This window comes from Pelodiscus sinensis, chromosome 8, assembly GCF_049634645.1.
Source record: "Pelodiscus sinensis isolate JC-2024 chromosome 8, ASM4963464v1, whole genome shotgun sequence".
Lineage (NCBI taxonomy): Eukaryota > Metazoa > Chordata > Testudines > Trionychidae > Pelodiscus > Pelodiscus sinensis.
The window spans coordinates 23,847,894-23,873,545 of record NC_134718.1 but is presented as its reverse complement, the minus strand read 5'-3'; the positions used below and the strand labels follow the sequence as shown (position 1 = coordinate 23,873,545).

The 25,652-nt window shown below is 41.3% G+C and overlaps 1 protein-coding gene across 3 annotated transcripts in view; it reads right to left on the bottom strand.

Moving 5' to 3' along the window:
- Positions 1-25,652, bottom strand: part of ARID5B (AT-rich interaction domain 5B) — a 168,546-nt gene that overhangs the window by 107,940 nt on the left and 34,954 nt on the right. The window contains exon 2 of one of the 3 annotated variants that reach the window (XM_075934883.1): positions 9,467-9,488. The exons of the other annotated variants lie outside the window; for them this stretch is intronic. Coding sequence (XP_075790998.1) covers positions 9,467-9,485 — 19 coding nt within the window. The 5' untranslated portion in view covers positions 9,486-9,488. The remainder of the gene's footprint in view (positions 1-9,466; positions 9,489-25,652) is intronic. 3 annotated transcript variants of the gene reach the window in all.

Here is a 25,652-nt window from a genome sequence, read left to right as displayed (position 1 = left end):
GTTTCAGCAGCGGCTGACTTGGGGACGCCTGGGGTAGAGCAGCTGGGGTGCTGCTGGGTTGCTCCATGAATCAAATCATGTGCGTAACTTCCCATGACAAAACAACTTTAATTTTGAGGCTATAACTCAATGACATGATGCTTAGCAGCAGGATTTTGGGGGGGAAATGGAAAACCTAATGTTTTCACACCATCTTTCTGTCTCAGGGGGTATGTCTACACAGCAGCGTAATTTCTGAATAACTAACGTTATTCCAAAATAATAAAATGTGTATCTACACTGCAAGCCTTTATTTGGAAATACTGTCGAGCTGGAGGACTTCTTACTCTGACTCCTGCAACCCTCATTTCAAGATTATTCGACTTCAGCTATGCAATTGATGTAGCTGAAGTTGCATTACTTAATTTGACTTTAGCCCTGCTGTGTAGAGGTACCCTCAGTGTCTAGGCATTTTGAGCCTCTCCAGCTCTGTGATGTGCTCTTTACTGTTTGGTAGCCTTTTTAGGCTACCAACCTCAAGCTGAGGAGGGGGCACAAATATATCTTGTTCTGATGCCAAAAATCAAAGCATTTCTACAGAACCTCCAAAGCTATTGATTTGATCAGTAATAAGAAATTTCTGCGACATCCACGGGTACCTTGCCTTTGGTGTCTGACCAGAAGAAACTGAGAAGATGAAGCCCAACTATCAGTCCCACCAAATTCCTCTTAAAGGTCCTAAACTTTGGTTAAATAGGTTATGTTGCCCTTATTCTGGCAGCTTTGAAATAGATACACACACACACACACACACACACACACACACACACACACACACACGTTCATGCACCATTAGTTAAAAGGGACTGTTATCACTGTCTTTTCCTATAAGGCAGAATGAAGTGCTTTCACTTTCTACTACCCCCAAAAGTATGAATCAAAAGTCTTCTCTCTGTTTTTCATGCAAGAGCCCTTTCACAATCATTCTGAAAATTCAGTAGAACTTTGGCCCCCTTGAAATAGCAAGTACAGTAGCTGCCACTCCCACAAAATATGTGATATGGAGTGGAGGGTGGAAACAGTCCCATGGTTTAAATAGTTAAGCTTCGCTCTTGACATTTATGCCCTCTTTGAAACCCTTAATGAAATTACAACTCTGTTAATTCTTGCAGGGTATAATTTATTCAGTATACATAAAAATTGCCTTTTACACGAATTACAATTTACAACACACAGGCAATATCTGGCGCTGTATAAAAATAATGAGCTCACTACAGTGATTTCTCTGACACATGGAGAAGTGAGAATAATTACATTTTACCGAGTGTCTCATTACATTGATTTATATAAGATTTTCAAAGCTGCAAAAATATCATTTTCAATTTCATTTGTTTCTAGCAATTCTCTATGAAGGGGGTTAGTAAAGCCTTCAGAAAACTTCATCAATATGGACCAATATTGTACCTTTCTCATGCAGACATGTGACAGAGAGATAATAGGGTCTAGTAACACCACAGTCAGGCGTTTCTTTTCTATTTAATGTTTCCTTGTGTGCCAAACATACTGTAACAGACAAGTGTTAGAGAGACATGCAGGGAGGACTATGAATAGAGAGCCTTAAAAGAGATCCTTAATAGAGACGCAGTATGCTTAATCTTCAACAACATTCAGTAGCAATTTATTTGCAGCCATTTTCTCTGTTAACCTTTCACACTAGAACAGGTAAGATAGAGCACAAGACAATTTGTCAACTGCCAGATATGAACAAAAGAACCAATTTTAAGAAGCTCCACTATTCTTTATATTTGTTTTGCAACATTTTAATAACTTTTTGGAAGTCAATCAAAGGAAAGGAAAAAAAATCAAGCCAGGAAGCAAAAACCCCGTTCAAAATATTTTACAGATAATCTCATGTTTTTCTTTTCAGCATAATTACACATTTGTGCTCTGAGAGCCTACAGTGAAAAATGCATTTAATGCTGGGAACATGTGATTGTTTTAAAAATAAGAATAATTGAACATTTCCACTTGTGAATTATTTTCTTTGGTCTTTTCTGTCCATCCACCAATCTCCTTCCAGAAAGTTTCTGTAATTCACTACTACCTAGGAGCACTTCTCCTCCTTCTCCATGACTGAGGGTGTGTCTAGACTACAGGGTTTTGTCGACAAAACTATACCTGAGTCTACACTGCCACTGCATTCTGATGACATAATGTTGACAGAACTCAGCAGTTTTGTCGACAGCTGTAAACCTCATTCTATGAGGAATAACGCCTTTTGTCAACAGAGTTCTGTCAACAGACGGCGTTAGTGCATCTACACTGTCCTGTTGACAAAGCGGCTTGCTTTGTCGACAGAACTGGATGTAGTCTAGATGCTCTTTGTTGACAGAATCTGTGGACTAAACTTCTGTCGACCAAAGCCTGTACTCTAGATGTACCCTGAGAGAAAAGGAAGAGATGGAAGCTGAGCATAAATTCATAGATCATAAGGCCAGAAATCAACTAATGTGACCTCAGATCCCAAGGAATTCCTTATCTTGAAGGAGAACAATGAATAGGAGGGTCAGAAGAAGAAGGTAGCTAAAATCTGCCCTCTGCCATCAAATAGCATTTTGACAGAAGACTGAAGGATATGCAGGAAAGAGATGAGGGAGAGATGAGGGAGGTGAAACCAGTACCAGACTGGTATTCATGAGATCTCTGTTTGGTTCTCAGCTGGGCTGAAGAGGCCCTGCTTGATTTGTACTAAGTCACTCTGGGACACATTTGCATTTCTCAGGAGGTTTGGAAGGGGCAGCTCTTCCTGCATCTGTATTCCTCCCACTGCCAAGGAAGGGAGCATATTGGGAATGGGTGTACTATGCCAATTCTTGTCCATGTAAGCTTATTTTTTGTAAAAGGAAGAGCTCTTTGCCTTATTTTTAAAGGAGTGTTTCTGTTGCAAAGGACACCCAGAGTGTCTGATGAGCATTCAGTGAAATACCAGGACATCTGAGAAAGTGCCCAGAAAACGTATTAATTGTATTAAAAGTTAGAAAACTTACTTCTAAATTTTCTTGAAAGTGTTCCTGCAGGTTTTCTAGGTAATTGAACATTAGTCATCCCCTGAGGGAAGTGTGATACGCAAATGGAGAGAAATAAGCATTTGACAAGTTGGCTTGGCTCAAGTCCTGGTCTCACTGAAAAATCTAGCAAAGGTCTCAGACTTCAGTGAAACTAGGACTTGGTCCCGTCTGCTTTGCTTGTTAATGGCATCTTTAAGAGAAATGCAAGAATCCATGGGGAGAGAGATGTGCAAGTGAAAAAAGAAACTAGCTGGTCAGCCCTAGAGGTAAAGAAGTCCCTGCTGGTTAAGGGACACATATCCTTATTGGAAAGCCACTGAAGGAAATGCAAAGATTCTCATTGACTATAACAGACTTAGGATCAGGGAGCGCTTGGATGGACTTCTTGGGATCGTTAAGAAAGGATAGGTGTACCCTAAGTGGACAGGTGTTGTTACCAAGAAGGCCTCATGGATGACATGCACATTCCAATTTATTTACCATTTTCTGCATGTCTTGTTTTAGTGAGATTGCCAAAAAGAAGCAGAATCATCATAATGGATGAAAAAATTACGAAATTTTTAATGACAAAGATTGGACGGTGCTAGCCATGTAAGGTGACTGGGACTAGAACTTCCAACAGGAGTTGGGTGCAACTCAGATGTCTTTCAAAATCCTAACCTGCACCCTCATGGCCCTGCAGAAAGGCTGAGGTCACCAGCTATCACCTCAGCCAGAGACACCTAGGGCATCTAGCTTTGCAAAGCTGATGTGCCCAATCGCCTGATTCTCTTTTCTGGCATTGTTAGTGGGTGACAGTGTAGCCAGCCTGGATCCATGTCAAGGGGGTGGCCCAAATCGAGGTCCTGCCCCTGCCTTACCCCTTTGCCAAGGCCCCGCCCACCTCACTCTGTGAAGATGGGGTAAAGGGCAGTGGGAGAGAGTGACATCACTGCCCCTCTGCCCCTGTCTCCCCCATCCTGCACAACAAGCAGGAGGCTCCCATGGAGCAGTTCTGAGGCTCTGGGCAGGAGCAGCAGGACAGAGGGGGGAGGGGCAACTGAAATGCCTCTCAGCCAAACCAGTCAGGATCACCCATCAGAGGCTCCAGGATCTACCAGTAGATCCTGATCTACTGGTTGGTGACCACTACTCTAAACTATACCTCTTCCACAAACGTAACAGCAAACCTTTGAGATAGAAGGGGAAATAGCCCATGAAAACACTTTATGAGGAAAGCCACTACCAATGTGCTAGGACCAATTACAACTGAGGAGAACAAATATGAAGCTCTCAAGGGATTGGCTATCATTTGTGGGATAGAGACGACAAAACCTTGCACTCTGTTGGACCCCAAAATCAAGTCTTGCACCCCAAATGTAATACAGTAAAACTCCAATATTCCGGCATCCAATTGTACAGCACTGCTCATAGTCCAGCATCAAAATGGAAAGAACCTAGTGAGTGAGCTTCGGCAAAAAAAGAATCACAAGGCAGCAGCGGCAGCAGCTGAACCAAGCAAAACCGGACGGGACCAAGTCAGTCTGCCACTGGCATTGCGTGATGCTGGACAGTGCTTGTGCTACAATAAAAAGGGTTAAAAACACTTTATATACAATATATACTGTATATATATAACCAGTTTATGTACCTCCTGATAGTCCGGCATATCCGATAATCCGGCACCACATAGGTCCCAAAGGTTCTGGATTATCAGAAGTCTACTGTACAAGGTAAGTATATTCAGATTCCATGACTATAATTTCTCCTTTACATGTTTGCCGTAAGTAGTGATAGACACTTATTGCGATAAGTATTTGTTATGGTTTTAAATAGGGCAATATCAAATTCTTGGTCTTTTTATGTAACCATGAATTTAAATTAATTTATAAGCTAAGCAGCTATTTTCCATAGTTATACTGCAATCTGTTTCATTTGCAGCAGATATAACATGAAACATTGTTTTAGAAAAAACAAATAAACAGCAATCCACATTGATTATGCCTACTTCCCAGCTGCCCTATAGACTGCTGGAAATGTTGCACCAAAAGTAAATTACAGGGGAGGCAAGTAGCAAGGAAACTGAGACAACGCTGCCTTGCTACCTTTACTTTAACATAATCAGTTGATTATCTTACAATTTTATTATGAGTCTCTAAGGGTATGTCTACACTACCCCGCTAGTTCGAACTAGCGGGGTAATGTATGCATACCGAACTTGCTAATGAAGCCCGGGATTTGAATTTCCCGGGCTTCATTAGCATAAAGCCGGCGCCGCCATTTTTAAAAGCCGGCTAGTGCGAACCCCGTGCCGCGCGGCTACACGCGGCACGGGCTAGATAGTTCGAACTACGTAGCCATTCCGAACTATCTGTACTCCTCGTTCCACTAGCCGGCTTTTAAAAATGGCGGCGCCGGCTTTATGCTAATGAAGCCCGGGAAATTCAAATCCCGGGCTTCATTAGCAAGTTCGGTATGCATACATTACCCCACTAGTTCGAACTAGCGGGGTAGTGTAGACATACCCTAGGTGATCAGTAGGAGGGAGTTGAAAGCCCCAGCCTACTGGCATCATGTGATTTCATTGTAATCCTAGTGCTTCCTCTCATACTTCTTTTTTTTTTTTAAGCTCTTAACCCTGGTAGTTGTAAAGAACAGCTAGAATCATAGAACACTAGAACTGGAAGGGACCTCAAGAGATCATCAAGTCCAGTCCCCTGCCCTCACAGCAGGACCCAGTACTGTCTAGGCCATGGTAGATGGTTTCTTCAGGTAATTGAACATTAGTTATCCCCTGGGGGAAGTGTGATGCACACATGGAGAGAAATAAGCATTTGACTAGTCAACTTGGCTCAAGTCCTGGTCTCACTGAAAAATCTAGCAAAGCTCTCAGACTTCAGTGAAACTAGAACTTGGCCCCTTCTGCTTTGCTTGTTAATGGCATCCTTAAGCGAGATGCAAGAATCCATAGGGATAGAGATAGATTGCAAATGCCACACAGTGCCACAAACAGGAACCCCCACACCAAAGCCCCCCAACATTTCTTACTAGTTCTAAATCTCCTGGTTTTTAAGCCACTCTCGTGATCTTGGGAGGTCTGACTTCCAGTATTCAAATTGTGGGGACTGACAAAAATACGGCACTATCCCTCCAGCACTATAGCACATGTAGCTATCAAAGGAATACACAACTGCAAACAGTGGGATTTAATCTTGCAACAACTATGTACCCAGAGATAAGCCCAGTGTGTGGACATGATTCACACTAGAGATGTGCGCGGGAGCTGGATCTGAACTCTGGTTCCTAGTGTACATTGAAAGTCAATGGAAGCTGGGTCCCAAATTCCTTCAGGCCTCCTTGGAAAGTCCCAACATACAGGAGCTGCAAGGTAATATTCCAGCCCTTGTTTTTCCCCACCAGCACAGTAAACAGAACTGGCTGCCCTGTCCCTCTGGTTCCAATGAGCTGTCTTTGCAGGGACCCTACGCGACCAACTCCCTTGCCTTGAGCTAGATATAAAGGCATCACACACCCCTGAACCTAACCTTCCACAGCAACTGCCTCCCCTATACCAGGGCTTTTGGGAATGAAACCAAACTGGTAGTTCTTGCCTTGTCCTGCCCCTAATGGAGAGCTTCCTCTAGAGGACAATACAGCCTCACCACCCTCCTGTGAGCAACCAGCACCAGTCTGAAAAAGGCTCGGCTCTGCAGGGCCTCGTGCATCTTCATGTAGGCTCCAGGGAACTGCTTCCAAGCCTGCTGACATTTGCCATTCTTGAACTCATCTATGTAGCCAAATTAATCTACAGAGATAGATGCATGTTGCTGGCCTGGGAGGTAGGTGAGAGCATGCTGCACGATGCTCATTGAAAAGCAACATCAGGTGCTTTGCCAGCATCTGCTAATGGACACTAGCATATTGACTTGAGGTGTGGGCCCCAACTATCCTCTGAACTGGCCCTGGAAGCCATGGAGTACTGATGCAGACAAGGGGCATCAATGCATTGATATGGTGTCTGACTCCTGTCCAGAAGGCAAAGGAAAGAATAGACTCTTCCTTCATCCTCTTGCCTTCTTTACCCAGTACTCCAATGCACAGGCAGAGAGGATTTCCCTGATAATCTTTGGACTCTCAATTAAAGGTTTTCTTTGAAAGTTCTTTTTAAATACGCCTCTCCCCAGCATGTTTTCCTATTCATTTAATTTGCCCTCTGCTGCAGGTTCAGTTCTGTCCACAAGCACCAGTTTGTTCACGAACATTATTACAGGCTACAGCACCTCCAAATTTTCTTCTCCAGTTCCTCCTGCGCTAGAAGATGAATGCACGGTGATTCTAATGTCCACCCCACCTCCCACCACAACGCCTGCCACCTACAAGCCCTCGTTTTTCTGCAATATCCTGCCCATTTCAGGTTGTAATGTAATCTAGACAGGAGAGCTGATTTATGCAACTTTCTTTTACATCATGGGAAACTGGTAATCTGGCTTCAACTAAACTGGATCCATTATTATTGTAGTAAGTAGGAGTGGCAAATACTTATTTTATGATAGTGACCAGTCAGGATTAGGACCCCATTGTGCTGGGTGCTGTACAAACACACAGTCTCCATTATGTTCCTTTTCTTAAGAAAAGACTTGGGGCAGGAGACCTGAAACTGACATCCACAAGATCTATCCAGGACTATAAAGGACATATCTATAAAACCAGTAACAGCAATAGCCCTGCGTTTCTTTATCCAGAAACTCTCCTGTAAGAGTAAAATATTTCTGATGCTTAAGTATAGAATTAAATGAACCTGAGCCCTTGAAAGAAGTGGGTGTGAGAATCCCCATAATAATAGCTAATTACTTGTGCTAAAATAATCATCATTTTTGCCACTATAATATTCACAGATTAATTTTCAGTAACTGGAGCCTACACAAAACATTACTAATTTATCACAGAAAAACTATTTCTGGTGTGCATTATCAATCTCAAATGGTGATGTTTAAATGTAGGTCTGATAAACTATACACTGTGTAATGCAGCTGCTTTGCATTTTGAATCCTTTATTTATAAAACAAGTCAAATTAATAACTCAAAAAATGTTGTTTCAGGCAAAGTAATGGACATACAATAAAACTATTCATTTCCTAAAAGGTCACTCTAGGAGAAGCCTACATTGTTTAGAAGCGTATCAACAATGCTATTATTCCACAGAATAGTGAAAATGTATAATAAGCAGTTAGTGCATATATTTGCATTGCAGACCCTGGGCTAATTTAAAGTACAATTTCGAGGCAATCAATCATACTCTAAAATTACTTCATTTTCCAAACTGTTTACACTTTTAAAGTTACAAATCCACTTTCTGCTATTTCAACTCACGATTTACAGCTACAGATTTAGACTGCATTGGCTTGCTGCCAAACTCTAGTCATGAGGGAACTAATGATATGAACAGATCAGTGTTTTATAATGGAGAAAAGCGCATGTAAATTTCCAGTATGTCTGCAAGTAATCAAGGCATGCTGACTATAAATGAGGCAGTCTGAAATTTATTTTAGGGGAAATATCTTAAAGCTGCACTTTTTATCTGGGCCAAAAAAATCTTTTAAAAGGAACTTCAAGATTACTCAAAATTATTCTAAGTAAACTGTTATACAAACAATATGTTAAAGAATAGTACAATAGCTAATTTCCTTTAGTGGGTCTATGTTAAACAGATCATATCCTTATCATGGCAAGCTGGAACATTAAACTCTCTAGTTCATGGAATCAAAACACAAGAGTGCTTCATATTACATTTTACAAAAATGAACCATTCTCTACAAACAAGGTCAGATTTCTGGAATGCCAGAGGTCTACATATAAGTGGGCTGGGGAGGAGGGGAGAATCCATTTATTCCCTCTCTAAGTATAGTGGGAAACTCTACTAACAATTTAAATGTGTTTTAGTAGCCAAAACACTTGAAAGAAAACAAGATGTCCCTCGGGCGATGATACTTAAATTAAATATGATCTTTATTGTTTCATTACTTGGTGTAGCCAAATAATGACTTTGTGCTGTAGTACAAATAATGCAGGATTCTCATTTTCTAGTGGAAATAATTACTCTATTCTATCATATTCTGCTTGCCGTCAAAATGTCCTCCTTTGTTGTCACTGGGCTGTAGCTCCATATTAGGCTTAGAGCTGGATTTAGCAAAGGTCCTTTCTTCAAAAGCCAAACCAAGCAGGCATATTCTAACCAAGCAGTGGCTTTAAGAGCGAAGCTAGAAATATCCTTACATCATGCTTCATGAAATTCAATCCAGTACGATGGATATTTTTGTTATAGCTTTATTACATGCCTATTCTTGATTGTATAATTGTATGGGGCCAGAAAAAATAAGCTGGCATTGCTTTGTTATAGCATCCAATAGAGTTAAGATATCTGTAATCATAAATCAACATACCTATTTGGCATACCATCATGAACTGCAAAAGACAAGAAAAAAAATAAAATAAACTAGCTACATGAGAATCTCATTTTGCTTTCTAAAGCTTTTTGCTGGCATTGATTCCCAGCAACATGACAGTTGGCAAAGCCTTTCTCCTTTCTAGGTAAAATATCAAACACAAATATAAACTATCTCAGTGCCAAAGATTAAAAGGCAATTTCTCCATTAAGAGTTCATTTGTAACTTTCAATACATTGGTATGAGCTATGTAAAAGAATTCTACAACACCATATTAGAATGGACACATTTGCATTACAATTGCTCAGGAATTTTCAACTTAACTAGGGTAACCCAGGTCTGAAGGTGGGTCTGGAATTAGAGCGTTTCTGCTCAAAAGCCTATTGAAGTCAACAGGAAGACCCCTTGGATAAGACCCAGAATATCTAGCACCACTATTAAAAGTCAAAGTAATGCTGGTGGTTCTGGGGGGAGAAGTGTCAAGCCCTTGCATTTTTGCCAGTCTTGTGAAATATTTTGGAACCAACCTGCTACATACCCTGCAAAATAAATAAACAAATAAATAACTCATAATGCATCTTCTGACTGCCCTTTCTGGTTTTACAGAAGGCTCTTCTGGGTCCTAGTTTTTGTCACCCCCAGCAGATTATCTAACTCAGGTTGCCTCCAGCAGACTGACCTGGGTGAAACTAACATGGCAGAGAATATATATACTGCAGCGAGCTTAAATCTGAAAATGGGCGACAGAGGAGGGATCATGTGAGGATTACATGTTGCATTCCCTTCCTCTGGGACATCTGACATTGACCACTGGGCTAGATGGACCTTTGGTCTGACCCAGTATGGCTGGACATGGAAGTGATGTAACTGATCATCATGGAAGCAGAGTGACTTCAACATTATGTGCTGTGAAATGCACCATGTAAACAAATTGAAGAAAGATTGCCCTTCTGCTGACATCTGTGAGGCCGTGTCTACGCTGCTAGATTATTTCAAAATAAGTTATTTTGAAATCATAACTCCTGAAATAACTATAATTAAAATTGCATTGCAGGATGTAACTATTTTGTCACCAAAAAGCAGGTTTTGGTGACAAAATTTGGTAGCATAGATAAAGCCTAAGTTTCCAGCAGCAGCTCAACAAGAAGTCATTGGGATCTTCAAGTAGCTGTTGAGGAGATCCTATCTATCCTCAAAAAAGGAAGACAATATTAAAACCATGATTTGCAGCAGAAAAGTGAAATCTAATTAAATCTTAGTGGTTGCCAGTAAAGAGAGAGGCAACTTAGTTTGAACCCATGTCATGAGTGGGCAGAGACCTGGGAAATCTAAGAAACATTCCTGGGGTTCTTAAGAACATAAATCAAAATGAATATGACATCAGGGATATGAAAAGGAAATATTTTGTAGCCATCTTGATACTCCCTCTCCAAAGACATATGAAACTGTACGTTTGGAGCTCTGTGTACCAGTAAAGTGGGGCTGTTCCTTTGGTGGCTGAGGATTTATTAAAATGAAACTGATCAGGATGCTAGAAGTATAAAACCAATAGATATAACGACTTCCAGAAGAGACTGGAACCGACAGCTGGCACACGGTGATACAAAACTATGCAGTATTCACAATTACTGAGTGACTGATGTTATCTTGCAATAGACAGTATGCAGTAAAATGCAGTGCTCTTGTTCCTTGGGCTATTCAGTTCAGCACCACAGTCAGAGACAGGATATAGCACTTGATGAACCACTGACCCACTATGTGGCAATTTCCTGTATCCTTCAGCAACTTTATGCTCTATGACTGGTGATTGTTTTAAGTCATTCGGCTAGGGTCTAGTCATTTAATCAAACACCATCATGGAAGGGTCATTTGATTCAACAATTCATTTGATGGGATGACTGAAACATATCTATACACATACACATTCAAAGCCTCTAAAGAGTTAAGAAAGAAAATAAAGCTAGCCCTTTAACCATGGGATTTCTCAGAATAGGTTTTTCAAAAGTGTTCCATGTTGGCTGAAGTCTGCTACCACTGAAGTCATCTGAAGAAGTGGGCTGTGCCCACGAAAGCTCATGATACCATCTACATGTTTTGTTCAAGTGCTACCAGACCATTTGTTGTTTTTTTTCTGTAACAAACTAACTCGGCTACCCCCTGAAGAATCTATTCCCGGTATGGCAATGGTAACGCTTCTATTTAATTTTAAAGAAACGGAATTCCTTTAAATGGGAATGGTAAAGCATCTATTGAATTTTAAAGGAACAGAATTAGGCCTCACCTAATTAGGCCTCACCTAGGCTTTGGCAAATCTCATCTTAAATCTTTTTATTTTCCCCTACTACCTGAAAAAATCCCTACATGGGATTTTTTTTTAAATGTGCTTGTGCCTTTCATTTTGCTTCTCTATGATGTATGAGGAAGGCCTGAAAGCTTGTTGTTGTTGCTCTGTTTGTAAAGTATTTCCTTTTCCGATTGCTTTTTCTTACCCTAGCAAGTATGAAATAATGCATATAGGTGGTTATGACACCTTAGCTAAATGATATAGATTCTTTAACAAATACATTCTTTTGCCAGAATGCTCATTAGGCATCAGAATTCAACAGGCATTAACAAAGATCATCTTTAATAAGCTCACTAAAAACCTTTCCCTTGTCAAATGCTCAATTTTTAGTATCCTGTAATGGCATCATTTCTCCAGTTGCCATAGAGAAGGTAGACAAGCCCATAACTTCCAAAATAAAAAACAGGAATAGGCAGAGAAGCGGGGAGGGACAAGAAATATAATTTTCAGTCAAAAATACTTTAGGCCTTTTTATACACCTTGAAGAAGCAATAAAGGGCACCAGCCCATTTCGCCCCCCTTTTCTGTTTACAAATTTTACTGAGAATTTCCAAAAGATGTACGTACAAGGGAGTTACAAAAAAACAATTTTAGAGGGGGGGAAAGCATTTGGTGTAATCTCAGTGTATGTCAAAAGGTGACTATTCAAAAGCATAAACATTCATTTTCAGTCAGATCTGTGAGTTATTCATAACAACTAGATTTCAAATAATTCAGCTGGAAGGAGGAGTCCAAAGCCCTGCTCCACTGTTCTTCACTCCAATTTACAATTATGACACAGGATGTCATAACACAATAAACAGAATTGAAAAAGAGAAAACATTTTTTTCTACAAGTGAAGTTTGGAGCTTTTGCCTATTAAAGTAACCAAATATGTTTCTCTCAAAAATCAAAGCCAAAAGGCAGTATGCCAAACACAGTTAACAGATAAATCACTGTTCTTGAAGGGATTTTTTTTTTTTTTTTGCCTGACAACAAACTTGCAACAAGCAAACAGAACACCCACTACACATCTTGTCAACCTACTCACATAAAATAGAAAGGAGACAGTGCCTACTTTGGAAGATCAATGTACAGTCTGGAAAAAAACTTTATGTTCTAATCTCACTGTCAAAGGTCAAAGTTTTCATAACGATGAAGTCTTCAGCTATTGTAAAGCTCTCCATTTATAACTTGTAATTGTAGTTAATTTATCACCAAAGGCCATTGTAAACTAGCTGGGAGTTTGTCAACAAGAATGAATCACAGGTTTCATTTGTGTGTCCCTTTCAAACTGGAAGACAGTTTCCTGTTTCAACATACAAAATAGTATTGCTTCTATAAACCTACTCCAGTCTCCTTGCCAGCAGTTTCCATTTAATTAAACTGACAGCAAAACAGGGCCCTCACTAATGTGATCCAGACCAGTTTTTCTTCAATGTAAATTCTCAGGCATGAAATTACATCCGAAACAAGCACAATAATCCTTCTATATCTTAGATGTAAGTTTAATCTACACTAAAATAACATTTCCTTTGTCTATATTAAAATCTGTTTTAGAATTCAATGATTTTGAAGGTCAGAGAATTATTCAACCTGAATGCACTTTACAGGCAATTTAGATTTTTCTTCTTACCCATAATGTATTCATTGAGTGTTGGCTTGTGGGTCCTGGGTAGCAGTACACAATGATCCAGTATGTCAGACTGTAGATCCAGGACCAACTTCAATATCTCTTTGCCCAGAGATGGAACACACTACTTGAGGAAGCAAAAGCACCATTTGCACAGACCCTTAGTTCATATAATTTTGAAAGAAGATCTTACATAAGAACAGCCAGACTGGGTCAGACCAAAGCTCCTTCTAGCCCAAGATCCTGTCTTCTGACAGTGGCCAATTCCAGATGCCCCAGAGGGAGCGAACAGAACAGTTTAATCATCAAGTGATCCCTCTCCTGTCATCCATTCTAGCCCCTGACAAACAGAGGCTTGGAACACTGTTCCTATCATCGTGGCCAACAACCCTTGATGGACCTAACCCCCATGAATGTATCTGGTTTTTTTCTGAATCCTGTTAAAAGTCCTCGACTTCAGAACATCCTCTGGCAACGAGTGCTATAGGTTGACTGTGCACTGAGTGAAGAAAAAATTCCCTTTGTTTGTTTTAAACCTGCTATCTATTAATTTCATTTGATGACCCATAGTTCTTATGTGATGGGAACAAGTAAGTAGATTTTCCTTGCATGGTGTCAAGTATCAGAGGGGTAGCCGTGTTAGTCTGAATCTGCAAAAGTGACGAGAAGTCCCGTGGCACCTTATAGACTAACAGATTTATTAGAGCATGAGCTTTTGTGGGCAAAGATCCACTTCGTCAAATGCATCTGACGAAGTGGGCCTTTGCCCACGAAAGCTTAGGTTTCAGTAAATCTGTTATTCTATAAGGTGCCACAGGACTCCTCATCGCTTTTGTAGATTTTCCTTATTCACTGGAATGATGTGTAACAGTTAATTTGAACTAAGGACTTCGTTTGAATTGCCATTTCACTGCCGTGTGTAGCCACGGGCAGTTACTTCAGACTAGTGGAATTTAAAAATAGTGACCAGACGGGAACATGCAAATTAAGCCCGGATATTTAAATCCCAGACTTCATTTGCAACTTCGAATGCCTACATTAGCCTCCCTAGTTTGAAATAGGGGGCTAGTGTAGACATACCCTGTTGTATTCTCTATCCTTTTTTTAATGATTCCTAACATTCTGTTTGTTTTTTTGGCTGCTGCTGCACATTGAGTAGATGTTTTCAGAGAACTATCCACAGTAATTCCAAGATCTCTCTTGAGTGGTGTGATGGGGTGTACCAGCCACGCACTGGGAAAGCAAGGGCTGTATAGTCTCACTTGGCTGAAGAAGTCTAAACCCTGCAGCCCTGCTGGACATGCTCGGACTGCAGCCCAGGTATAAAGGCCTAGAGAAAGGCTGAGTCTGGGCTGGCTATGAGGAGGAAGGAGGCACGTCAGAGCTCCAGGAGGCAAACTACCACTGGGACTGGACCTGGAGAGGAGTGTTTTTGGTTGAGGCCAGAGTGGCCACCAGGGTACCCTGGGAAGGCTGGAGGCTCCCTATTTTGAAATAAGTGTCTACACAGTACTTATTTTGAAATAGCAATTTCAAAATTGGTGTTATTCCTCGTGTAATGAGGTTTACCAATTTCAAAATAAGCCCTCTGTTATTTTGATTTAATTTTGAAATAACGGAATGGCTGTGTAGACGCTCGCATAGTTTTTTCGAAATAACAGCTATTATTTCAAAATAACTTTGCTGTGTAGACATACCCTAGTAGATTAAAAGCTTTAGATGGGTAGCCAAGTTATCTTTAACTGGAAAAACATAAAAAACAACAAACATTCTTGAAGCACCGTAAAAACTAACAAAAAGTGTAGATGGTATCATGAGTTTTCGTAGGCATAACGCACTTCTTCAGCTGAATGGAGTTATTAAAGGTCCAGTTACTAAATAAATAAGGGATGGGGGAGGAGAGAAGGAAAAAGAAGGAAAAGAAAGAAAAAAAGGGGAAAGAAATAGTCAGTGTGTCCATGTTACATGAAGCTGATAGAGAAGGTACTAAGTGTTCTTAAATACCCATTGTTTGGTTTTTTATGTCATTAGGATGTGGAATGTAGCAGGCCATCCAGCCAATGTCTTTATTCATGCCTCTGTTATAGGAATCAAATTTGTAAATGAAATTAATTTCAAAGGCTTCCCTGTGGAGTTAGCTTGTGAAATTGGCCTGAAACAATATGGTGACTTTGAGATCCATTAATGAGCACCCAGGCAGGTTAAAATATTCCTCAACATGTTTCTGTGTGTTGCCTTTTCAGATATCTGATTTGTGTCCATTCATTCTTTCCTGGAGAAATTGTCCAGTTCGGCCAATATACATGGTGATGGGGCATTGCTGGCATTTGATGGCATAGATCACATTAGTGGATGTGCAGTTAAATGATCCTCTGATGTAGTGGCTGATGTGGTTGGGTCCAGTGCTAAAATTGCTTGTGTAAATGTGTGGGCAGAGTTGGCACTAGGGCTGGTTGAAGGGGTAGGTTCCTGGATGAGTATGAAGGAGGTGTGCTGTGTGGTTGCTGGAAAGAATTTGTTTCAGGTTGCGGGGCTGTCTGTAGGTGAGGATTGGCCTATCTCCCAAGGCCTGTGAGAGTGAGGGGCCATTTTCCAGGATAGGTTGTAGATTGTTGATAATGCTTTGGAGGGGTTTAAGGTGGGGGCTCTAGGGGATGACAAGCAATGTCCTATTGTTTTCTTTTCTGGGCCTGGGTATGGTTCTGGCTCTCTCGAGCAGTTTTTTCACTTCTCCGGGTGGGTATTTCAGTTTTAAGAATGCTTTATATAGATCCTTTAGGTGTTTGTCTCTGTATGTGGGATTGGAGCAAATCCGGTCATATCTTAGGTCCTGGCTATATTGGGAAACGTATCTAGGATGGAAACTAGAGGAATGAAGGTAAGTGTAGTGATCGGTCGGTTTCCAGTATAAGGTGGTGGAAATGTGTCTATCATGTAACTGTACTGTAGTGTCAAGGAAGTGGATCTCTTGTGTGGACTGGTCCAGGCTGAGGTTGATGGTGGGATGGAAATCTCTTGAAATTCTGAAATCTGTTGAAATCTCTGTGAAATTCAAGCTCATGATACCATCTACATGTTTGGTTAGTCTCCAAGGTTCTGCAAAACGATTGGTTGTTTTTTAAAGTTTTTCTAGTATATTAGTAAGGCATGATTTCCCTTTACAGAATCCATGTTGGCTTTTCCCCAACAAACTATATTCATCTAGATGTCTGACAATTCTATTCTTAACTATAGTTTCAACTCATTTGCTTGGTACTGACGTTAGATAAGATGTTTGCTTGTCTTCTCCAAGAAAGTGTTTTTAAATGATCCTATGAATTTCACAGCATTTTGTGACAGATCAGGCACTCTGGTCACCAGAGGATCCTACAGCTTTCTTGCACCCCTGGGCAAAGTGGGGGTGAGGTGGTGCTGTGTTCCTGGAAGGGGTGGATCCTTGGGCAGAAGGGACAGGGCTGGGCCAGCCAGTCTTCATTGCTGCACAGAGGGCAGCATGCTGCCCCCCAGCCCGCAGAGCCACCCAAAGTGCGCCACGTAGTGCTCCAGCAGCAAATGAAAGGGTGTGGGCTGTGTCATCCCTCAACTGCTATATGGGGACGTATGCAAGGAATGCTGCCAAAGAGGTGTGGTCATAGCACATGCTTGTGCAGGCTGTGACCCAATAGCAGACGTGCAGAAAGGGAATGGGAAGTCCTCCTGTCCTCGCTGCGATGGCAATAGAAAGCTATGGTGACTTATGAAACAGCATTGTGCACTGCATATAAAAGGCAAAGGCAGGCCTGAGTCCAGTGCTTTGGAGCATGCACTCCTTGGCATGGGGCTTAGAGAAGAACACAGGCAAAAACAGAGTTTGGTTCATGTGAAACTGTGGGACCATTCCTGGTAAGAATGCCAGGTGTGGGCTTAGCTGAGCTGTATCGCTATAAAATACCATGTACAAGGGCTCAGTGCTCAAGGCTGGGAGACCCTCCTAGCAGATATTATCACCCCCAAAAAGGCCACCATCCAAGATGGGTACAAGAGGGAGCAGGTGGCCAACAGTTTGAACAGTGAGCCCATAAGTTTGGACAGCACGAGGGTAGGATCCCACTGGGGGGTGGGCTGCCTGACATGTGGGTACAATCTCTCCTTTCAAGAAGTGAGCCGCCATGAAGTGAGTGAACACGGTCTTGAGGTGAGCCCCTTGGGGAGGAATGTGGGAATGGCTGCTTACGTGCACAGTTAGGGATGAGACTGTGAGGCCTCGCTGCTTCAGCTGCTGCAGGTAGTCCAGGATCACAAGAGTGGGTGCCAGCTAGGGTGGGCAGCCTTTTTACTGGTGGCTGCAGGAGGAGCCTGCAGCACCAACACCACCAATGCCACTCACAAGCCCAGCATCTGGGCATGGTAGATGGCCAAGCAGGTCCAGAAGGCCCAGTTTGCTGAACCCTGTCACTAAGGGGGCCAGGAAACCATCAGTGCTGAAGTGTCTTGTGGTCTGGGGTGCCAAGAACCATGCAAGATTGGTACTGGCTATGGGAGGATACTGAAGATTCATGCCCAGAGCCTAAAGAGTATTGCATGCTGAGCTGCAGAGGCACCGAGCCTGACAGTGCTGGAGGGCTGTACCATGGTGAAGCATTTTAGTCTTGGACCTTTGTTGAATAGGCAGTGCTGCCATCATTGGCACCCAGAACCTTGTAGTATGTGGGGCCAGCATTAGCAGCACCGCTTGCTGCCAGCCAGAAGTAAAGGTGCTGATCCTTGCAGTGACCCTGCACTGGTGCTGAAATGGTGCCTGGTCATGCTGGGGGCTACGCTGTCATGACTCTGAGGGCCCTTGTGGCTTCACATGCACCAGGTGTTGAAGGGAAGTCAAGATTTTCTTCCGGTTGTTCCTGAAGTGGGAAGAGTGGGATGAGCAGGCTTGATGGCTCTAGGGCCTGTGATACAGTTTGTTGGTGCCCTGACACCAGGCATGTCCCATGCGGGTCTTGTATGGTGCCTTGGGAGGCAACTGATCCCTCTCCAGCTACTTCTGCTAGTGTTGCACTGGAGACTGAAAGTGGTGCCGTGGGCTCCACCCTGTCGGGTGAGCAGGGGAGCGATGCCTGCGGTTGGAGTGCTTCTTCGGCACCGGGGTATCCCATACTGAAGCAGGAGCATCGTGCACCATTGGAGCAGAGGCTGACTTCGGTGCTGGTTGGGATCAGAGCACCACTTCCATTAGGAGGAGCTTGAATCGGGGATCTTGCTCCCTCTTTGCTTGGGGACAGAAGCTACAATAAATAGGGCACTTGTCAGTCTGATGGCCCTCTCCCAGACACTTGAGGAAATCAGTATGAGAGTCACCCTAGGGCTTCTGTTTGCCACAGCTCTTGCAGGCTTTAAACCCCTGGGAGCATGGCAAAGGGAATTAAGGTGGGGGGACAGCTAACTAAAGTGACCAACTAGCTGGAAGTCTACATTGGGTAACTGTGAGAAGCTTGCAAAGCAAGAGACTGGAGCTGTTCCCATGATAGTCCTGGGCAGCAAGAAGGAACTGAGAGGTCAGAGGGGATGGGCAGTGTCTTATACACATCGCCATAGAGGTGCCACTCCAGGAGGCTCCACAGCAGACCTGACGGGTATTGCTAGGATAAAAGCTTTCCAGTGACTGGGCACAGATACACACAACTTATTGGAATGCACATAAGCAATCACTCAAAGAATAGAAAATTCCTCTACACAGCACCCTTACCTCAAAATAAGCTACACAATTTGCGCTATGCAATTTGCGTCACTTATTTTGTGGTAATTTCAAAATAGCTTATTTTGAAATTTTACGCTGTCTACACAGTGCCAAATTTTAAAATAAAGCACCATTCCAACAAATCCCTTAACCCTTGTAGAACGAGGGCTACAGGGATGCCATAATAACATACTTGTTATTTAGAAATATATTTTGAAGTAACGGGTGTGTTTAAAGACGCAAAATTGCTATTTCAGGATACTTCCGGTATCACAAACATCCCCGCTGTCTAGATGTAGCCAAAATGTAACTGGCCTAGTCATGCATTTGTGTTGACCCAAAACATCACTATTGCCAATGAACTTTTCAGTACTTTATTTATTCAGAATTATTACATGCTTGATCAGGTATGTGATACAAGCTTTGACATGCTCCCTCAAAATGTTTACATGTCCAAGACATGCCAGGCAGTATAATTTCCAAGTGTTGTTATAACAGTCTCTCTTCAAATAAGAGAATTGTATTGGTTTCCTCGCAAGTAAAAAGTGAAGTGCTTAGTTAAGAAAAACAACCCTACCCCAAGTAGTCTGACAATCTTGCTGAGACTGGAACATTTCATTTACACCGCAGAAGAGGACAGTGATGGCACGATTAGAAATCATTTCAGACCTCTCAGGCAATCAGACTATAATTTCATTGTGCCTGCGAGGATGTCTTGCTTTACAGAAAATGCAACACAAACATACTACAGGCAAAAATATGAAAACTATCTAATATTGATCCACACAGCATGCTTATCAAATGCAAGGGGGAAGAACATGCAATATCTAATAGCAGCAGTGCTTTGTCTTTGCTCTTTCAAGGGTACTGACATCTTACATTCTGAAAAAGAACACAAAGGAGTTGTGCTTTTCATGTACATACCTAATTCTGATACTTAGGAAGGACACGACTGGCTAGAAATGAGGTAATGATTTATAATATTAATTTATATGTAGATTTGTGGATGACTCATCAGATAGGTGTCATCTCTCAAAAAGGCAAAAGAACTACCAATGAAACTCCTGCTGCACTGGAGAAAATATCACCATTGCATTTGCACTGATATCACACACACGTATTCCTATCCAAACATGCTCCATCTCTCTAACCCCCTACTCTCCTAGGGTATGTCTACACTACCCTCCTAGTTCGAACTAGGAGGGTAATGTAGGCATACCGCACTTGCAAATGAAGCCCGGGAAATTCAAATCCCGAGCTTCATTTGCAAGTGCGGTATACCTACATTACCCCGCTAGTTCGAACTAGCGGGGTAGTGTAGACATACTCCTATAGACATAGCTGTGACACCCACAGAAATCTGGCCTCATTTCCTGCATATTTCACATAGTTTTAAGTGTACACCCAGTATACTGTCAATGGATGTATGTAAAAGCTGCCATGCTCACTTCTGCTCTCCTATTATATACTCCCAAGATAGCAAATAGGCCTAAACCAATAAGTCACATGTACACATGAATCCTAGGGCTGAAAGAGACCTCAGTAGTCATCAAGTGCAGATCCCTGCCCACAGCAGGACCAACCCCAACTAAACCATGTTAGTCAGGGCTTTGTCAAGCTGGGACTTAAAAACTTCTAGGGATGAAGAGTCCACCCCCTCCCCAGGTAACCCATTCCAGTGCTTCACCAACCTCCTATGGAAATAGTTTTTCCTAATATCCAAGCTACTTTGTTACTGAGAGGAAGCATCACAATTGTCATCCCCAGATGAGACTCAATCCCACAACTCCTAGCTTAGGAGGCCACTGCCTTGTCCATTAGACCACTGTAATACATGCTATAGCCATACCCTGCTAGCTCCAAAAAACATAGCCAAATCCTGGCTCATTCACATACAATCCACAGGAGTCAGAGAGCCAAATCCTAAAAAATTGATTAAAATTTAAGCCACAGCACTTTACCTCAAGAAAAATATGCCAATGCAGAAAGGGTGGAGTAAGTAATCCTCAGAATGCCCTAGAAGCTTCTCACCAATGTAGCCGGATCCAGTTACAACAGGAACAGAAGTGGCAGACATACCCCAGGGTAGGGTTTGACCCTGGTGGTTTGGCACTGGGCATAATTCCTATAACCATGCCCTTTGAATGATCATTTTCCTGTTTCTGAGCTGCAGTGCATGATGCCATCACAGAGACTTCTTCTGTACCACGGAAGGGAAAACTAAGAGCCCCCATGCAGCAAAAATAGGTTCGTTCCAATGTACTTGGTCCCATCATAGTTATGGAAAGACATGCAGCCAATCGCTGCCTGCACAGAATTGTGTCCTATAATACATTTGACGTGGTTTCTCCAGGCCAATTTTAACTGTTAAAGAATAACAATAAGGAAGAGGGTGCTGACCTCTAAAAAATGAAGGACTGAATGGGTTGGGAGTGAGATGATGGTTCATAAGATTAAAATTGAATTGTGCTTCTTTTTGTGTTATAGTGCATTGTAGGAAGGTAGGATAATTGGTCCAATTTCCCTTTCTCCCTTGGACTGCTCATCTGTTAGTACATACAGGGTCTGATCCTGCTCCTATTATAAAATTATTGGAAGATTTGCTATTAAAATCAAAGGAAGCAGGCCTAGGCTCAGGAACATAGCTTGGGGGCTCCCTATAACCGTATGAAGAATCACTATTAAAAAAAGCACTTCCACTTTTTATTGAAATCACCATTGGTACATCTCCTTCCTCTGCCACATGGAAAAGTCAGAGATCTTCCATGGGCAGAAAATTACAGGGATCAGAGTATTTCGTTAACTGTATGACACAATTGGCTGAACATTTCCAAGCGTCCAATCCTAAAGCCCTAACTCAAGTGCACAAATCCATTGAAATGAGGGGACTTATATATGAGTAAGAATGATAGGATCTGACCCTGGTGCTTTACACAAGGACAATATACATATAATTCAGGAAGCATCATGACAAATGCTTAAAAAATTTAATAGAACATTCCCTTTGGAAGCAAAGGTTTTTTTAGCCAAACCACTGAGTGATTTTATTTTAGTGACTCACACAAATGGATTCTGGATTACAGTTTTAAAACCAGATTTTTTTTCTCCTCTACTTAGGTTCACCTCAAGATGTTTTAATGAAAAAAAATAGCAGTAAGAATATGAGTCTCGGTTTATGTTCCCCAACAGCCTTTAAATAGGGATATTCTAAATCTGTAAAGCTTAGCAATTCTAAATAGTTGAACATTCAAAATATATAATTCTAACCATACAATTCCCCCTAAAGAGAGGCTGGGCAAAGCTCATAAAACTATAAAAAGATACTTTGTCCCTTAGGACTGAGAACAGCTAATCATTAGCTACCCATTTATGGTATCTACCTGTTTAGTACATTATTTTAACATTTTTCTTCACGCATACTAGCCATTATTTTTCCCATATGGATAACGAAACATATCCTCTGCCCAACAGCAAAATTATTTTAGCACCAAAGACATTTGTTAGTAGAAAAAAGCCAAAGCTTGTAGTCCATTACTGTTGGGCATCTGGAACTGCACACTTTTTTTTTTTTTTTTTGAAAAATTGCTTTCTATTTTGATACATGTGACAGTACAATATGTACCCAAAAGCTATACAAGAGGTATAAATTAAAGAACACATTTCCAAAATATTATTTGCATTATATTATAGTATTCTTGAAAAAAATGGGGGGATGGAAGCTTGTACTGATGCTTTGAAATACTCTATGTTCTTTTCCCTTTTAAGTTGGATATGTAAACAATGTGTATAATTTGTCTGGTAATTGTCTCGTGTAAAAGTATTTGAGAGCTGCAAAGGAGCTATTTATTTAAAGAAAAGATATTCAATTCCTGAGGCCAGATACAGGTATAAATATGAAACAATATTCACACTGGCAGATTATTTATTGCACGGTACTAGTTATATACAAAACCAATATCTAGCACAACCCCAATTCCACAACAGGTATTTCAGAGCATGTCTAAACCATATATATGTGCATCCTCTCTAGGCCTACTCATGTGCTTAAAGTTATCCATGCACCTAAGTATTTAGTTGACTTGGGCCTCCAAGATTTCAAAATCTCAATGTATTAAATAGTTGCATTACTCATGCACAAATCTGATCCTCCACCTGTGAAGCCTCCCATTTAGAAGACATGCTAGCTCTTCCTACTTTTCCTTCATATTTAAAACATGCTTATTACATGTGTCAATCTCTATTTCAGATAAAACTGGCACCAGAACATTTGGGTTTTGATTGTTTAGTTTTGCCAGAACCAAGAGTGAAAAAGCGGGTATAGCACAAAGGGAAGCAAGAGCCACGCTGTCCCGTTCTACCTATTTTCCTTTACAAGCATTAGTCAAGAGGAAATGAACAGGGCACAAGGGAGCACAAATGGGAACTAAAGGGCACATTTTCTTATTAATTGTATTTTGGATTTGTTACACCTTTATGTTATACAACATACATGGATCTATTCTACTATAGATACACTGAGGGTACATCTAGACTACAGTCTTTTGTCGACCGAGGCTTTGTCGACAGATACTGTCAACAAAGCCTCTGTCAACAAAGAGCATCTAGACTACATCCAGTTCGGTTGACAAAGCAAGCTGCTTTGTCAACATGACAGTGTAGACGCAAAGGACAGTGTAGATGCAATAACGCTGTCTGTCGACAGAACTCTGTCAACAAGAGGCGTTATTCCTCGTAGAATGAGGGTACCGCCGTTGACAAAACTGCCGAGCTCTGTTGACAGAACTCGGCGGTAGTGGAAACGCAGGTATAGTTTTGTCGACAAAAGTCCACTTTTGTAAGACAAAATCCTGTAGTCTAGACACACCCTGAGGATACATCTACACTGCACGGCTATTTCAGGGTACCAGAGGTATTCCGAAATAGCTATCCCACGTCTACACAAGCCGCTTGGTATTTTGAAATATTTTTTGAAATAACGGGAGCTCTATTTTGCCATCCCGATAAACCTCGTTGCATGAGGGATAAGGGGTGGCTTGAAATAGCACGTTATTTTGAAATTTGGCCCTGTGTAGACACACCAAATTTCAAAATAAGCTATTTTGAAATAGATTCAAAATAAGACACACAATTTGCATTGCACAAATTGTGTATCTTATTTCAAGTTGAGGATGCTGTGTAGACGCACCCATATATAACTTCCTTTGGCACAAATGGCAATCATGAGTATGTTGAGTCACTTGAATCATTGCTCTGGGGCGGGGTGGGAATGAGGTTCTCAGTATGCAGGCTCCCCTTGTGGGGAGAGGATAACCCCAGCCCTCTCTCACTGCAGCAGCGCCTATCTGTGGCTGGGGGAAGGGTGCATGTCCCCCAGGGGACAGACAGACACACAAACAGACAAACTCTTCTAAAAATATATATAGTAGATAGCTATCCCTTTCTCCACTCCTAGCCCTGGCTGTCCCAATGAACAGACAGAGAGACAGACAGAGAGACTCTCTTAAATTTATAGGGTAACACACACAGACTCATATATATCCCCCAAGGTTCTGGTAACTTTTAGAAACCACTTTCTCATGGCTTATTGTGATATCAGCAAAACTCTCTTTATGTATTTATAGCCATGTAATTCACAATTATTCTGGGGCTATCAGTGTTTCTGGCATCTGAGCGCAGAACTGATATTATTAGTTCATGTATTATGGTACTGTCCCTGAACGCTAAATGTATTCCAACACAGATTCCTGGAGTTCATTCATCAAATATTTTATGCTACTGTTCTTTTAATGATTTCATTTATCCTTAGTAATATTTGTATTCTGTAGTGTGGTTTCTCTAGCCGACAGCACAATGCTCTGCTGAATTATCTTTTTCTTTCACAGCATAGCAAAACAGAGCACAGTCAAACTGAAGATGGCCTTTAGTTCACTGTCAGAATAATACTGCTTACCAGGCACAACTAGACACATTTCTCAAACCATATGCAATGTTCTGACTGCCAATGTGCTCATAAAGTCATTAACCAGCCCTTTAAAATGAGAGTGAGATATACATATTTAAATGTTTAGGAAAGCCAAATGTATGCTTTTGTAAAAGCATGTTTCCATTTCAACATCATCTTATATCAATTATGCAGCAATACACAGACTTCATTTTTCATGAGCTACTCAACTTTTAAAATGACATACATTACCTATCACTAAAGCTTTATTTTGCTATTAAGTATTTGTACTTCACAACATAACAGAGTCAGCTTGATTGAGATATAGGCTGAACATTCACAATATTGAGTATTTATTTTTACTAGCAAATTATCAGTAGCAATAAAATTGAGGAGGAACTCATATTACATGGTACAGCTTTCACTAAAGGAAGTAAATAAAGGCAATGCAGCAAAGAGGCCATCCAGTAAATTAGAATCCATGGCATTTTATAGATTTTTAAACACATATACACCTTTCAAATGTCTCCATCTACTAGGTTAAACAAAACTATCAATTACTTCCACCTCCTGCAA